Source organism: Phragmites australis, chromosome 2 (genome assembly GCF_958298935.1).
Source record: "Phragmites australis chromosome 2, lpPhrAust1.1, whole genome shotgun sequence".
NCBI lineage: Eukaryota > Viridiplantae > Streptophyta > Magnoliopsida > Poales > Poaceae > Phragmites > Phragmites australis.
In genome coordinates, this window is record NC_084922.1 from 47908778 (window position 1) to 47925056 (window position 16279).

Sequence of the window (16279 nt, forward strand, 5' to 3'; positions counted from 1 at the left end):
TCGCGGGCGCAGAGGCCCGAGGAGGAGCCCGAGCAGGGGCCCTGACGGGGCGCCGATTGGCACCCGGCCGACGCTCTTGCCGGCGATCGGGCTCTTGCGGCTCCCCGTGAGCGGGGATTTGGGCTAGCTCAACGGGAGCAGCCTCGCGCTTCCTCCTCTTTTTCTTTTCCCGCTTATCAGAGCGGGAAGAACTTGGTCGATCGGAAGCGGGGCGAGGAGCATGCCATGCCCTGGCTTCCGCAGCTTTGGCGCACTTATCAGCCAGTGCGAAAAGTTCCGCAGGGGTCTCGATCTCGTGCGTACCTAGCTTCTCGAGCATCCGTTCATCACGTACGCCCTGCCGAAAAGCAACAATAACAGCATGGGGGGCCACTCGCGGAATAGTGTTGCGAACCTGGCTGAAACGCTGTATGAATCGCCGTAGCGTCTCCCCTTCCTGCTGTTGGACGGCGTGGAGGTCGCACTCCAGCCCGGGACGTGCGAACGTACCCTGAAAGTTGGCCACGAATTGGTGGCACAGGTCGTCCCAGGAGCTGATAGATCCTGGGGGTAAGTTCATAAGCCAAGAGCGGGCGGAACCCCTCAAGGCAACATGAAAATAATTTACCATCACCTTTTCGCTGCCTCCGGCCGCTTGGACGGCCGTCGTGTAGATCTGGAGGAACTCGACGGGGTCGATGGACCCGTCGTACTTCTCCGGCAGCTCGGGGCGGAACTTGGAAGGCCACCTTACCCGACGGAGCTCGGCGGTGAAGGCACGGCAACCGGTGCCGTACCCCGCAGCACGAGCGGGGGTTCTTGGTGGCGAGGAACGGCGAGCCGGGGATCCCCGGTGGTCGTGGGCCGGGAGAGAGGAAGCTTGGTCCTCTGCCCCGACCCCCTGCCGGGTCTCCCGCTGACGCTCGAGAGTGACCCGGGCATCTTCGTGGCCCCTTCGCTCGTTGAGACGCAAACGGAGGTCCTGGGCTTCAGATACGTTCTGGGGGATGGCGCTCCGCCTGGAGACCCCTCGGCCCGTGCGGGTGTTGCCCGCTGAGGAGCCGACTCTGGCGGCACCGCGTTGAAAAGTGGCGCGAGGGCTCTCGGCCTGCACCTGGCGACGAGCAGTGCCGACCAAAGCGGCGACATCTTGCATCCACCGGCCTTCCGGAGTGTTTGGCGTGGCCCGAATGGGAGGGTGCCTGAGGAGGGCTTGCGCTGCAAGCAACGCGCTCCCTGGGCTGGCCTCACTAAAAGCGAGCCTGCGCCGGGGCGGCGCCCGACGTGACCCAGAGGCGGACTTAGCGGCCGGGGCCCCGACCGTCTGCTGGGGGTCGGAAAGTACACCGACAGCGGCGGCGCTGATAGGCCCAGCGCCCTGATCCCCTTGGGCGGGAAAGACCGCACGCGCGGATGGCGGCTACCGCGGGTACGCAGCAGCGACGGGGCTTTCTTGGTCGTGGGGCAGCGTTCCGTCACTGGAAGTGGAGCCGGAACGCTGGAGACGGTGCCCACCTGCCATCTCTTCCTGTGGAGAAAAAAGGGAAACAAACAATCCAGGGATATTCCCCCCTACCTGGCGCGCCAGCTGTCGGAGAGTGAACTCCTGTCGCAGGGATCCCGAGAGACCCCTCTTTAGAGATTCGGCCGGGGGGATGATCCTGGAAAGGCTTGTGTGGGAAATGAGTGGGAACGGAAGTAAATGCGATGGCTGGCGGGTACACCGGGTTTTTGGACAGGTTCGGGCCGCACGGAGGCGTAACACCCTACTCCTGTATGAGTGCTATATCTATCCTTGAAGGGGATTCTTCAAGAATATATCTGGTTCTAAGAGGAGAACTGTTTACAAAGAGCTGGAGGCTCTTATGTTCTAGCTTAACTCGAGCTGGTTCGAAAGTCTATCGATTTATCTTTCGCCTGGCTCACCGGAGGTTGTTGGCTATCTGGTCTCTTGATCGTCTTGTGATCGGGGGCTGTTGTTTTCTTGTCCTTCGACTGACCTTTTTTTCCTCTCCTTTTCAGTGTTCTCCATCCTTTCCTTTTATAGGTGTGCCGACCTCGACATATCCTGAATGGGAAAGAGGGGACGCGAATGCCCAGGTGCCACGGAGAAAGGCGTAATCATTTCATCTTGGCGAAGTGACAGGGGCGGTGGAGGAAAGGCGGCGCGCATTCAACCACCAGCCGCCGCGGGAGCTTCGGGGCGCTGTGAAAAGGGCCCACCGGACAGCCTCGGAGGTGCCCGGTGCGCCCACCCTGTCTTGTTCTCCTGCCAGGGCAGGGTGGCAGGCCGAACGCTTCGATTCTGGCAATGTTATCCCGAGGTGCGCAGGTAAAAACGGGACGGGACCCGTGCATTTAATGGACCCACGCCCCCCTGCCAGTGCATGGCAGGGTCTGACACTGGGGCGTGGGCAGCCGAGAATATCAGGATGTCAGAATGTCAGGCCACGCGCGCCTATTAAATGCGGCATTGGGCCCTTGACTGGATGACACCCTGACGACGGGGCCCTTCGAGTCTTTGAACGAGCTTGCGCGAACCTTCTGGGGACCGAGTCCTCGGGGGCTGCCACGTGCAGCCCCGAGCACTCTCTCCCGAGCACTTCGGCGGGGCCTTCGGGGCACCGAGTCCTCGGGGGCTGCCACGTGCAGCCCCGAGCACTCTCTCCCGAGCACTTCGGCGGGGCCTTCGGGGCACCGAGTCCTCGGGGGCTGCCACGTGCAGCCCCGAGCACTCTCTCCCGAGCACTTCCGTGGGACCTTCGGGGCACCGAGTCCTCGGGGGCTGCCACGTGCAGCCCCGAGCACTCTCTCCCGAGCACTTTGGCGGGGCCTTCGGGGCACCGAGTCCTCGGGGGCTGCCACGTGCAGCCCCGAGCACTCTCTCCCGAGCACTTTGGTGGGACCTTCGGGGCACCGAGTCCTCGGGGGCTGCCACGCGCAGCCCCGAGTACTCTCTCCCGGGACTCTGCTTCTACCTATCTTGCAGGGTGGTGATATGTGGTGGACGGCCGGTCTGGCCTCGGGACTTAGGGACCTCTGGTTCTAAATACACCGACATATGGACTTCACCGGTTCTAAGCAACTCTGGCTTCCAATATTACTTAGTCATTTTGGATGATTTTTCACATTATTGTTGGACCTTCCCCCTGCGCCATAAATCAGATGTCTTACCCACCCTTCATCATTTATTCGCATATGTCCACACACAATTATCTCTCTCCGTTCATTGTGTGCAAACAAACAACGATCGAGAATTTGACAACAACGTTGCACACTCGTTCTTTGCAGATCATGACACTCTCCTTCGCCTCGCTTGCCCATATACCTCCCAACAACATGGCCGCGCTGAACACATCCTCCGCACCCTAAACAAAGGCGTCCGTACCATGTTGTTCCATGCATCTGTTCCTCCATGTTTCTGGCCTAACGCCCTTGCCACATCCACCTACCTCCTGAATCAGCGGTCGTGTCATTCCCGGCAAAATTGCACTCCGTTCGAGCTCCTATTCACGACCTCACTAGACTACCAGCATCTTCGAGTGTTCAGTTGCCTGTGTTACCCCAACACAGCCTCCACCGCAGCCCACAAACTCGCCCCACACTCCCTTCCATGTGTGTTCCTCAGCTACCCAACTGACACAAAGGGCTATCGCTGCTATCACATTGCTTTGCGACGCATCATTACATCTCGGCATGTCACATTTTATTAGTCTAGTTTTCCCTTTGCTCAATCCACAAACACCTCGGTCGCGCTCAATCATCCATCCTCCCTTCCTATCCATCAGGACGTCATGCCTGTATCGTTCCTGCTCCACTTCCACCTCGCACTCAACAACCCAATCTGCCGCTTCCCTGGCAACCACATGTGCCTATGCCTGTGGCCAACCCAAACCCGCGTCAATCGGCAGACATCCCCACTGCGCCACCGCCAGCCCTTCACCATCCCATGGTTACTCGCTTACACGTTAGCATCCGTATTCCTAATACGCGGTACGTTGGGATCGCTTCCTCTTCCGACAATACCTCCTCACAAAATTCACTGATTCCCTCCACTGTTCGAGCTGCCCTTTGTGATCCCAACCGGCGTGCCGCCATGTCTGTTGAGTACGACGCGCATCTTGGACACTAGTTCCCTGACCACACAACACTAACATCATTTCAGGGGAATGGATCTTCAAACACAAACTCAAGCCAGACGGTTCATTGGAGCGCTACAAAGCATGGTGGGTGGTCCGTGGTTTTACTCAACGCTCCGGCCTCGACTTCCATGACACTTTTGCGCCGGTTGTCAAACCTGGCACCATTTGGACCGTCCTTCACCTCGCTGCCTCTCGCCAGTGGCCTGTACACCAGCTCGATGTGTCCAATGTGTTTCTGCATGGGACATTAATTGAGTGTGTGTATTGCCAACAACATGTCGGCTTCATCGACGCACATCATTCGAACTTTGCTTGCCTTTTGAACAAGTCCCTTTATGGTCTTTGTCAGGCCCCTTGCGCATGGTACCAGCGGATTACTGCGTTCCTCACCAGCCTCGGCTTCGTCTCCACGTGGTCAGACTCCTCTCTCTTCGTTCTTCGCCACGGCACCGACCTCGCCTATCTGCTCCTGTACATTGATGACATTGTGTTGACGACTTCTTCAAGCACCATTCTTCGCCATGTTATCAGTCGTCTGCACTCCGAGTTCGAATTGAAGGACCTCGGCCCCCTTCAATTCTTCCTCGGTGTTCAGGTTCGTTGCACGCCATCAAGATTTTTCTCAATCAAGAGAAATATGCACTTGATTTCCTTGAACGTGCTGGCATGTTCAATTGCAAGCCTGCATCCACGCCTGTCGACACGAAGCCCAAACTTTCTGCTTCCGTTGGCACACATTCCACAGACGCATCGTTGTGCTGCAGCATCGTTGGTGCTCTTCAGTATCTAACCCTGACTCGCTCCGATCTTGCTTATGTTGTCAACCAAGCTTGCCTCCATATGCATGCCCCCCTCGGACGTCCATTGGGCTCTAGTCAAACGTATCCTCCGATATGTTCATGGCATTGTTTGCCGCGACTTATCCATCTATGCATCAACCACCAATGACATTGTTGCCTACTCTGATGTTGACTGGGCCGGATGTCCTGATACACGTTGCTCAACGTCTGTCTATTGTGTTTTCCTCAGAAACTCTTTGGTGTCCTGGTCCAGCAAAAGACAACCGATAATGTCGCATTCAAGTGCTGAGACGGAATATCGAGGGGTTGTGAACATGGTTGACGAATGTTGTTGGCTTCATCAACTCTTCACCGATCTTCACTCCGGCGTCAGCAAGGCAACTATTGTTGACTGCGACAATGTGTCTTTTGTCTACCGATCTGCAAACCCTATCCACCACTGTCGAACCAAGCACGTCGAGCTGGATGTTCACTTTGTCTGTGAAAAAGTCGTGATCGACGAACTTCGTGTCCTGCACATTCCCACAACGCACCAATTCGCGGACATTATGACCAAGGGATTCCCTTGTTCGTTGTTTGAGACCTTTTGTTCCAATCTTTGCATCTCAGATGGCGCCAACGCAATGATTGTGGGGGTGTTGAGGGAGCACTAACTCCACGACTGAAGATATTCATGGCAGCAACCACTGCTCCTGTCTGCTAATTCTTCGAGTCTTCAGTTGTTCTTCAGTTATCTCCTGTGATTGCACCCCATCAATTCGGTTGTACTATCAGCTAGATTATAGGATCAGTAGCTATTGAATAGGAGAGTTCGATAGATCTCCTTCAGGTCTTGTACTCAATATATATATACATCAACTTTCAATCAATATATTCACGTCGAGCATATCTACTTGCTACAACCAGACCTTCCGATAAGTAGATCATCCCGAACGCCCATTTTCAGCTTTTCTGTTAAATGCCTCTGAACACCAGATCATCCGATGTTCAAATCTTCCGAACACCTGACCTTCCGGTGCTCATCCTCTCTTAACATCGGACCTTCCGATATGTGAAAAAAATCACACATCCTGCACTTAAAAGACAACAACTTCCTATTCTATTTTTGGTTTAATCATAAACATAAACATGATTATACAATCTAAAAATGATCAAACCAAATTAACACTTTATTAATCGCTCATTACGTATAAACGAAGACACATCTCAACTTAATTTCTTATACTGTTAAATACTAATTGGCCTGTCGCTATCACACTCTTAGCAGCCGGTTAAAGCTAATTTCTTTTCTTCAGCTTAAAGTGTCTGCCATTATAACCCTGATCATCCTCATGTTCTGTGCACATTCAGTCACCATTGCACATTAGCATCAGTCTCACTCTCACTGATAAGGCCTGTTTATTAGAGTTTTTTCTTATTCAAATTTTCTGTGGAGAGTGATTTTTTTTAAAAGTGTTTCTGTAGCTGAAAGTTATTCTCTAGAATAAATTATATGGGAAAAATGATTATGTACGAAAAGTGAGTTAGGTGAAGCTGTTTTTCAGCTCCTCAGTTTCTAGTTCATTTTAAATAATCACTCCTATAAATTTTACTCAAAAAATTAAAAATTAAAAGCTACTGTACAATAGAGCTTTTCTATTTCCAGCTAAAAAACTACTATAAAAACTCTGCCAAACAGACCCACTCTCACTCTCTAAGTTGATACATAGCCCCAGCCACCAGTCTTTTCCACAGAGCTACACGGCAAAAATATCAAGAACGTAGGGTGAAGCTGCAAAGCAAGAGCAGCATATCGATCAGTCCGAGGCAAAGGTCTGTTTCTTGAAACATTTTTCTTTGTGATCAGTAACAAGAGTTTGCAGCATATACATTGATTCCGATCTCACTCGCCTTTCGATGTTTCTGAAATGGCTTCGTTTGCAATCACCACCGTCAGAATCATCTTTGCTTGCACCTGTGTTCGACTCAAGAAATTTTGCACCTGCAGTGTAACTTTCCAGGATCTTCTGAACTGCTGGAACCATGGAGGCCGTCGAATCAAGCGGCCCGCAGGTCAGCACCGATCGCCGGGCATCCAAGAAGGATCGCCGGATTTTCTGGGCCTGCGTTTTCATCCTCGGTATACATACTGTCTTCCTGATGATTCCCCGAGCATCACTAAATATTGTAATCTCAAACTTTTGGCTTAATAATGTGTTGCTCTATGGATGCACGCGTACGCGGTGATGGTTGGTCAGTGAACAACTGCTTCCAGTACACCGCCTTCTTCGGCGTGTCGACGAACCTGGTGAACTACCTCAAGGACCGGCTGCACGAGGGCAGCAAGGCCGCCGCGAACGGCGTCACCAACTGGCAGGGCACGAGCTCCATCACGCCGCTGGTCGCCGCCTTCCTCGCCGACGCCTTCCTCGGCAGATACTGGACCATCGCGCTCTTCATGCTCATCTCCGTCGTGGTGCGTACTTCGTACATGGCACAAGCACACGACGTACCGGCCGTCGTGCATGGACAGAGCTTAGCTCACCTTGTCTCTCGTCGTGATTGGTTTCCGGCATCACGCAGGCCTTCGTGGTGTTGACGGTGAGCGCGGCCGTGGCGCTGCAGAGCGCGGCGTTCTACGCGGGGCTGTACCTTCTGGCGATCGGGGGCGCTCTGCAGCCGGTGCTGTCGTCGTTCGGGGCGGACCAGTTCGACGAGACCGACGAGGAAGAGCGCGGCCAGCAGAGCTCCTTCTTCAACTGGTTCTACCTCTCCATCAACGTGGGCTCGCTCGTCGGCGGCACCGTGCTGGTGTGGGTGCAGTCCAGCGTCAGCTGGGGGCTCGGGTACGGCATCCCGGCGCTGTTCAGCGTGCTGGCCGTCGCGGGGTTCCTGGCCGGCACCGCCGCGTACCGGCGGCACCAGCCACCGGGCGGAAGCCCGCTCACCAGGGTCGCGCAGGTGATCGTCGCGGCGGTCAGGAAGTACCGCGTCGAGGCGCCGGCCGACGCGTCGACTCTGCACGAACGCGAGGCCGACGACGGCATGTCCGCGATACAGGGGAGCCGCCGGCTCGCGCACACCGATCAGTTTAGGTGAGTAGCAGCACGTTCAAGCTTTGCATGTGGTGAATATTTTTCAACAGTAAATTCTCCTAATATTTGAGCGTTAATTTTCCAACTATAAAATTTCACGCCAGTACTTGAACAAAATATGGATCGAACCTGCTAGTTTTAATTTCTCCTCTCGACTTCTCCGCCCATTGCAGCTTTTCTGAAAAGAAATGCAAAATCCGTAGAAGTTGAGCCATGCTACCACTCCCTAGTTGTTTTGTGGCGTTATTACTCGTTTACCTTAGTCAAGCTGGATAGTCTACGCTACTTGATAACTTGAACCGGACCTAACTGACACTGTGCTTTGTGCCATCAGCCACAGTATTCTTGGAAGAACTTTGGGCACTCCGTGTGCTGCCTTTCCCCTTTGTTTTTTGGAGCGTTGCATCACAGTAAGCACATCGTGCATCTTGGTTGTCTGACACTAAAAGATGCTCCTCTACTCGACGACAAATTTCGTGGAGTGAATGTCGGGGTCATGCACGGTGCAACTCGTTTATTCAGACCGAATTGTTAAGCATGCCTAATATGCAGTCTGCGGTGCACGTAAAAGGTCCATTTCATATCGTTTTCAACGTCGTTTTCCAGGCTCTATTATTGTACTGATCATTTTCAAACCGACACCAGTGCAACACCTACGTACATTTGCTACAGAAATTAAGCTGCAGATTTCAGTGCGCCGCGTCAGATTAATGATTGCAAAATTCTTTCCATTGTTAGTACTGTAGCTGAGCTGCAACGCCGTTCAACTTGTTGATTGCTGCCAGGTTCCTGGACAAGGCGGCGGTGGAAACTGCGGGCGACAAGGCGCGGCCGAGCCCGTGGCGGCTGTGCACGGTGACGCAGGTGGAGGAGCTCAAGTGCGTGCTCCGGCTGCTGCCGGTGTGGGCGAGCGGCATCATCTTCGCGGCGGCGTACACGCAGATGACCACCACCTTCATCATCCAGGGCGACACACTGGACCCCTACGTCGGCGGCTTCCGCGTCCCCGCCGCCGTGCTCTCCGTCTTCGACACCCTCAGCATCATGCTCTGGGTGCCGCTCTACGACCGCCTCATCGTCCCGCTCGCGCGCCGCGCCACGGGACACGAGCGCGGGTTCACGCAGCTGGCGCGCATGGGCGTGGGCCTCGTCGTGCTCACCGTCGCCATGCTCGCGGCCGGCACGCTCGAGGTCGCGCGGCGGCGGGTCATCGCGCGGCACGGCATGTATGACTCCAACACGGGCGTGGACGGGAGCTACCTGCCGCTGTCCATCTTCTGGCAGGTGCCGCAGTACGCGGTGGTGGGCGCGTCGGAGGTGTTCACGTTCATCGGGCAGATGGAGTTCTTCTACGACCAGGCGCCTGACGCGATGCGGAGCCTCTGCTCGGGGCTGTCCATGACGTCGTTCGCGCTGGGCAACTACGTGAGCTCGGCGCTCGTGACCGTGGTGGCGCGCGCGACGGCGCGGGGCGGGCGGGACGGGTGGATCCCCGACGACATCAACCGCGGACACCTTGACGACTTCTTCTGGCTGCTCGCCATGCTCTGCATCGGCAACTTCGGCGTCTACCTGCTCATCGCGCGGTGGTACACCTACAAGAAGACCGTAGATTGAAGGTCACCTAGGGTGCAATGGTCTGCCTAGGCTAGGCTCAATCGCTCCGTGGGCCGCGCAGGCTACATCGGGTTAGGCGTCGGTGCTCATGGGCTGAGGCATCGTGGGCAGCGGCTGGCGTTTTGGAGCAAGGGGGCTGACGTCAGCTAATATGTACGTATGTACACGTGCTTTGTTATACTACTCTTCTATTGTTTAAGTTGCTTTGAATGGTCATAACTCTTCTATTGGTTGTCCGTTTTCGATTAAGCTTGTATGGTTGTGTTCCTTGCGATATTTTAAGTAGGTATGGGATAGGGTAATGATGTTGTTTAGAGAGTGTAAATAGTTGTTTTTATAAAAAAATGTCCTCTTTTATCGTTGGTTTAAATTTAGAGCAGAAAATAAATTAAAGAGATTTTTTCACAAGTGAAAAAATTAAATATACTAGACTCAATTAGTGCACAGCCATCACAAATAATTATGAAAGTTACAATCATAAGGTGACAAAAAATATTTAATCCTAGTAAAAGATATGTAAGAAAACTCTAATTGAGAAATCCTGAAAATACTGTTCATCGGAGTATCCGGGTTTAGAGTGTTTGCAACGGATTATATAGAATCCGGAGTATCCGAGTTCAATCCACAGCCTCTAGGTTTAACATGGAATTAGCTCAAAATTGAAATTAAATAACGAATAAACAGTTCTAGCTCAAATCAAATGAAGTTATGTGTTCTAAGTGATGATTTCAAGTAGATCTAAGAAGAACATACGATCAATTTCACACGAACAAGTAGACATAGCAATATGCATAAATATTGAGCAAGAACACAAGTACAACAAACCGAAGTGGAGACAAAGATTTATTTTCCGAAGTTTGGATTCACCACCGTAAATCCTACGTCTCCGTTGACGAAGCTCCAAAGAGTCAGATGTCTTTCAACCACTTTTCTCGATCCACTAGCTTTATCTCTTCTCTTACCGAGGCGAGATAGACCTTCATAAATTTTTTCGTGGCTCACCACAAGAAAGGGAGCTCGCTGGTGACGATTAGCTGATTAGGAGGCTTCATCCAAGAGTAACAAATGTTTCACGAACTTTTTGCCAATAAACTCAAGTGCTTAAGAATAAAGTTTAGCTCACTTGCACTCGATCTTTGAATCTCTCAACCTAACTCACTTTTCTTCTCAAATAACACACTAGATCGGAGTGGGAATTCTTTTGGCTTAAAAAAGTGTTCTCTGCAGCTGCACAAAGGAGGGGGTGAGGGAATATTTATACCCAACCCCCCCCCCCCCCCCCAAAATAGCTGTTATAGTATTTTTTTCTGACCCGGAGTATCCGGGTAAACAAAAGAAGGTCCAAACTGAGACCCCAACTCGAAACCTCACCCGGAGTATCTGGGTCAACCCAGAGTATCCGGGTAAACAAAAAGACCCTAACAAACCACTTAGCTCAGATCTAAACCCGGAGACTCCAGCAAACCTGAGTATCTGAGTTAACACAGTAGATCCTCTGAAAAACGACGATAACTTTTGATCCCGAAGTCTGATTTCGATGATTTTAGACTCTATGTAAAGCTTATTCAAAGCGCTACATGTCCTAACTGAATTCATGACCTCAAACACATTTGATCTGAATTTATGACCTCAAACACATTTGATTAAATTAGGAACACTCTGAAATTCAATTTGGACACTTCCATACTTTCCGCACCGGGCTCCTAAAGCTAACTCTCACTTTAGGTTGGTTAGAAAACTCTTGAGCACCAAGACATGACAATTAACTCTACGTTGCATCTCTCTTAATAGTACAACAAACCTATACTCAATTTCAAAGATAAAACTCGTTTGAACCAATTTGAGCATTTGACTACTTTCAAGTACCAATTCTTTCATTATAACTTTTAGGGTTTCCAACTTTCATATATTCTTCACTCCATCTCTTCTTGAATCTTCATATGATTGATGTGAATCATTTATAGCTTCATATAGCCTCACACTGTCTATTGGCGCAAAGCCTACACTTGCTCTTCACCACCGTCTTATCCTTCAGCGCTAAGCCATTTGCTTGCCCTTCACCACTAGATAATCTATCGCAGCCAAGTCTTACTTATACTTCACCGTCTTACCATAGAAAATCACTTTGTATTCGACATATTCAAAGAATTCACTTTATCAAATATGGAGTCCACTCTTGTTTTTCACTCTTGTCATATATGATTTCAATTCAATTTATGCCTTCTTATAGATCCTAACTCCAACTCACTCTTAAGTACAAAACACATGGGTTAGTCTATAAAACTTAATTGATAATTTCATACATTTAGTTACTTGATCTCCACAAGTAACTTAGCCTTCATGCTTCAAGCTTCTTCTTTGAGATTTTCCTTCTTCTCATAAGCATCATTAAGATCTCAATGACTTTGATACAATTCTTTGAACTTATAGTATTTCTCAATGAATCCATGTTTAATTACTTATGCAACTCCTATGGAATAACCTAATAACAATTCTCACAATAATTGTTAGTTCATAGATATTGTCATTGACTTACCTAAGCATCACTTATAGCTCATTCATCTTGATGCATATCCCTTCTTATTCATCATCTATGGAACAACCTATTAATAATTCTTACCATCATTGTTAGTTCATAGCTATTATTATTAATTACAAAAATCACACATAAAGACTAGATACACTTTCATTTTTCTCATGAACTATCTTCATTGTCTTGTCATAGCTTTAAGCTATGTCCGTTCTGGTTCATAATAGTATATTTTTCTATTTTGTATTATGACATGGTGTTTATCCTTAAACATCATGTACATGGGTATGTTTGTGCAGTTAATACCACCTATGGTCGCATACAACTTGTAGAATTTGACTAATCATCATGATATCTTGAGGATGCAGAGGAAAAATGTTCAAAGATCAGGCTATGGGAGGTGGATGGTTACCTTGCTTTTCATCAGGGATGGAATATTTTTGTTTCATACCATTTGATCAAGTGGGGTGAGTTTCTGTTGTTCGAGTACACTGCCAATTCAATATTTTCTGTGCGGGTTCTTAGTAAAGATTCTCTTGAAAGACTACATTTCAATGTTGAAAGCAAAAGAAAAGGTGTTAGGAAGAAACAGACATGGAGTAATATGTCACCTGATGATTTGATCTCATTCGATGGGAACTCAGAAGACATAGATGATGACCACTATCTTTCTGGTGAATATCCTAGGGGAAAAGATCCTATAACACATCATGTGACTGTTGAAGGCCCTAAAAAAGTTGAGCGTGGGGTTGGGTCTGGACCAGAGGCTCTAGTTAAAAAGAATGAAAATTTGGTCAATCGACAGTACAAAACAAAGGGAATTTCTCCACTGCGCGGCCAAGAAAAAACAGTAATTCTAATTACAGATTAAGAACCATCAACACATGAAAATAAGAATATAATGAAGCTAACAACATCATATGCTGATTCCGATACACATCATGTGGCTTTTAATACCAACGAAGACCCTAGAATACTTCAGAGTGGAGTTGGGAATGGATCCTCAGTTGTACTAGATGACAAGAAGGGAAGTTTACCTGATGTACAGGGTGAAACCAAGTGTACTTCACCGACATGCAGCAAAGCTAAAACAAGAAGATCTGAAATAATTGAAATAACTGACGCAGCTCTTTTAACTCATGAAAATGGTAAAAAAAGTGAAACATGTATTAGAATTACATGATTCAAATGAAGATTTAAGAACGAAACAAGAAATAGATTCCATTCATTTAGAACCTACTACAGCCGCGGAGAGGTATTATAATAATAGCAAGACGAATATCAGTCAAAACATTTACAGAAAATATGAAGCTCCTGAAGGTTTTCTATGCTTGGAGAAGTGGAGGAATGAGGGTATTGTGAGCGGTCGAGCAGCTCTTGATGACACTGGACTGATTAAACCTAAAAATCCAACAAAAAAACTGATAGCAAATTGGTAGGTGATTATGATGCAATTGGACTAAACCCTGTCGACAAGTGCTTTTAGTCTGAGGGCACTCATGCCTGTGTCCAACCAATATTCACCATGCCTGTCAAAGAACCCCCAAGTCCTGACAAGGTATCCATATGAGGACACGGTGGGACAGAGATCGACCATAGTATCGATGAAAAAGGTGGAGGTGTGCTACATGTAATAATTTTCTATGATTTTCTACCACTATTTGTTACCAAATCTTTTTGTACTGCTTCTTTCAAAAAAAGAATTCTTTTGTACTGTTCATTATGGAGATAAATTATATTTATAGCATATATTGAATGTCTATTTGATAGGTGCTGCTGTTAAACTTCACACCAAAAAGGAACAATTGAAAACCGTGGGAAGCATTGTAAATAGCCAAAGGAACAATATCTCTGCGTGTGCAAACCCTGTTATTGCGGGTAATCATGGTTCAATAGGACTAAACCCTGTTAAGTCTGAAGGAACTTGTGCATTTGTCGAATCAGTACTTACCATGCCCGTTGAGAAATCCTCAAGTCCTGACAGGATGTCCAAATGTGAAAGTAGCAGGGCAGAGATCAATCATAATGCCGATGGAAAAGGTGGGAGTGTGCTCATAACTTTCTACAGTTACTGCAACTAATTTTGTTTTCGAAGCTCTCTTGGACTGTTTATTTTGGAGATAAGTTTTACTTGTAGCATATACTGAATACCTAATTGGTAAGCTCTACTGTTCAATTTGAAACAAAGATGAATCAATTGGAGCCAGTGAGAGGCATTACAAATAGCCAAAGTACCAACATTCCTGTGCGTGCCAACCATGTAGTTGCATGTCAATCAGGGTAAGATCTAAACTGCTTGCTCTGGCGTGTAAAGGTGCAGATTAATCAGATATAGATAGTATAGTTGTTACAAGTTGTCTAACAAATATACAACTATTTTGCAGTCATACAGACTAGAGCTGTAGAGCAAATAGAATTGTATCGGCTGGAAATTGGGGTAGTGTTGTGAACTCTTACATCAAGAGCGGTTAATTGGGGGTACACCATTGCACTGAAATATGAAACGTCACTAGTTGTTAGAAAATAAATAAAAAAAAGATAATTGCAATAATATATTTAAATAATTGATATGGAACAAAATATAATATTTAATAGTTCACCTCTACTAAATTGTGGTTTACTGCCTCTTATAGAATTCTCCTTTTTTCTACGAATTGTCTAATTCTTCGACCCCTCTTCTTACTGTTCCATTCTATGTAAGGTTGTTTTACATTTGTGATCTTACGTCATCGATTATCACTTAGAATAAGACAGATCTATATATCCTATCCACAACCCCTCTGGTATTTGATAGTGTACCTCTTCTTTGTATAAGAATGAAAATTTCACATATGCAAAAATATCCATCGCTCTAACACATGTAAAACCTACACACACACACACACACACATATATATATATATATATATATATATATATATATATATATATATATATATATATATATAAGAACATGTTTTGCCTATATACAAGAACACGATAGGGTCCGTGGGTGTGCTGTGATGACATCTCTAATTCTTCCACATTGATGCATATTTTTGGTTACAAATAATGTTCTTAGTTGGAACTGAAGCTCCCATTGAACTGGTATACCAGCCAAATCGCCGCAATCAAACCAAGTCTTCTGCAGCCTCCTCCCGATACAAACGTCTGCGACGATACTGAACTCGCAACAATCAACAGGATGTTTATCTGCATCGAGTCGAAAATATTTGAAGTTTTAGACATGATCTGGTCTTTAATGTGTAACTTTGATCACTATGTCATACTAAACTATAATTTTTAATATAATAAATTTATAAGATTATGAAAGTATTTTTTTAAGATAAATTCACACATATAATTTCAATATTTTCGAATTAAATATTTTAACAGTTATTGATGATCAGAGTTTCAAAAGTTTGATCACAACTTATTCAAAACATTAAATATTTGTGACTAAAGTGAGTACCTTTTGACATCCCTTGTGTTTCCAGTTTAATTTGTTCAACCATAAAGGGGCTTCAGGAATCAACAGTGCTTCTTTTAGGGATGGGCATAGAGTGCTTCTAAGTCGATGAATAGCATGTGTAAGTTCTTCTTTTATTCTCTATATTTCTCCATAAGTTACTTTATCAAAAAAATCGCTTACATGATCGACCTCTCAGGGCATGAAACTAAATTTGTTTTTGGTAATACTTGTTATTTTTCTTAGGCAATACTTAATAACTTTCTCCCATAGCTTTATTGTACGTCTCATCAACTTAATTTGATAGTAGTTAATACAACTTTGAATATCTCTCTTATTTTTTAAGATTGATACTAATATATTTCTCCATTCTTTGGATATCTTGTTTGACTGAAAAATTACTTTGAAGAGTTTAGTTAACCATATTATTGCTATATCTCCAATACATCTTCACACCTCACTAGGGATACTGTCAGGGCCTATTGTCTTGCCTACTTTCATCTTTTTTAAAAATTTCTTTGACCTCAACTTCATATCTTTCGTACAAATAACATATTGATATCATCAAAAGATTCGTTCAACTCATATCACTCCTCAAACCAACACAAGTGAGTTAGGTTCGGAGTTTTGATTGGATGATCCATCACCAATTGATTTCTCAAACCAAACAGCCTATAAAAGCTATAGTC

At 47.1% G+C, this 16279-nt stretch overlaps 2 protein-coding genes across 4 annotated transcripts; both read left to right on the top strand.

The window, feature by feature from the left end:
- Window positions 1–6616: 6616 nt before the first annotated feature.
- Window positions 6617–12671, top strand: LOC133909398 (protein NRT1/ PTR FAMILY 8.1-like). Of its 3 annotated transcripts, XR_009908380.1 has the most exons (6): window positions 6623–6733; window positions 6858–7040; window positions 7159–7376; window positions 7484–7995; window positions 8781–9765; window positions 12511–12671. XR_009908380.1 is itself a non-coding variant. In XM_062351819.1 (5 exons), exons 2-5 carry the CDS (start codon window positions 6944–6946, stop codon window positions 9610–9612), a joined length of 1659 nt encoding a protein of 552 aa, XP_062207803.1. In that variant the 5' UTR covers window positions 6617–6733; window positions 6909–6943; the 3' UTR covers window positions 9613–9879. The 3 variants fall into 3 exon arrangements, 2 of the variants coding, with proteins under 2 accessions (XP_062207803.1, XP_062207802.1); XM_062351819.1 differs by lacking the exon at window positions 12511–12671 and having other exon boundaries at window positions 6617–6733; window positions 6909–7040; window positions 8781–9879; XM_062351818.1 differs by lacking the exon at window positions 12511–12671 and having other exon boundaries at window positions 8781–9879.
- Window positions 12424–14530, top strand: LOC133908290 (B3 domain-containing protein Os02g0598200-like). Its single transcript, XM_062350283.1, has 3 exons — window positions 12424–12427; window positions 12511–12992; window positions 13297–14530. The coding sequence occupies exons 1-3, from the start codon at window positions 12424–12426 to the stop codon at window positions 13579–13581; spliced, it is 771 nt and encodes a 256-aa protein (XP_062206267.1). The 3' UTR covers window positions 13582–14530.
- Window positions 14531–16279: the final 1749 nt, after the last annotated feature.

What these genes read in the sequence shown, in the direction of transcription:
- LOC133909398 (XM_062351819.1), top strand. Translation starts at nt 6,944, where the DNA reads ATGGAGGCCGTCGAATCAAGCGGCCCGCAGGTCAGCACCGATCGCCGG. An exon ending in TCATGCTCATCTCCGTCGTG is followed by an intron (nt 7,377 to 7,483) that starts GTGCGTACTTCG and finishes GGCATCACGCAG; the next exon opens with GCCTTCGTGGTGTTGACGGT. An exon ending in GCGCACACCGATCAGTTTAG is followed by an intron (nt 7,996 to 8,780) that starts GTGAGTAGCAGC and finishes GATTGCTGCCAG; the next exon opens with GTTCCTGGACAAGGCGGCGG.
- LOC133908290 (XM_062350283.1), top strand. An exon ending in TGCGCGGCCAAGAAAAAACA is followed by an intron (nt 12,993 to 13,296) that starts GTAATTCTAATT and finishes AAAATGGTAAAA; the next exon opens with AAAGTGAAACATGTATTAGA.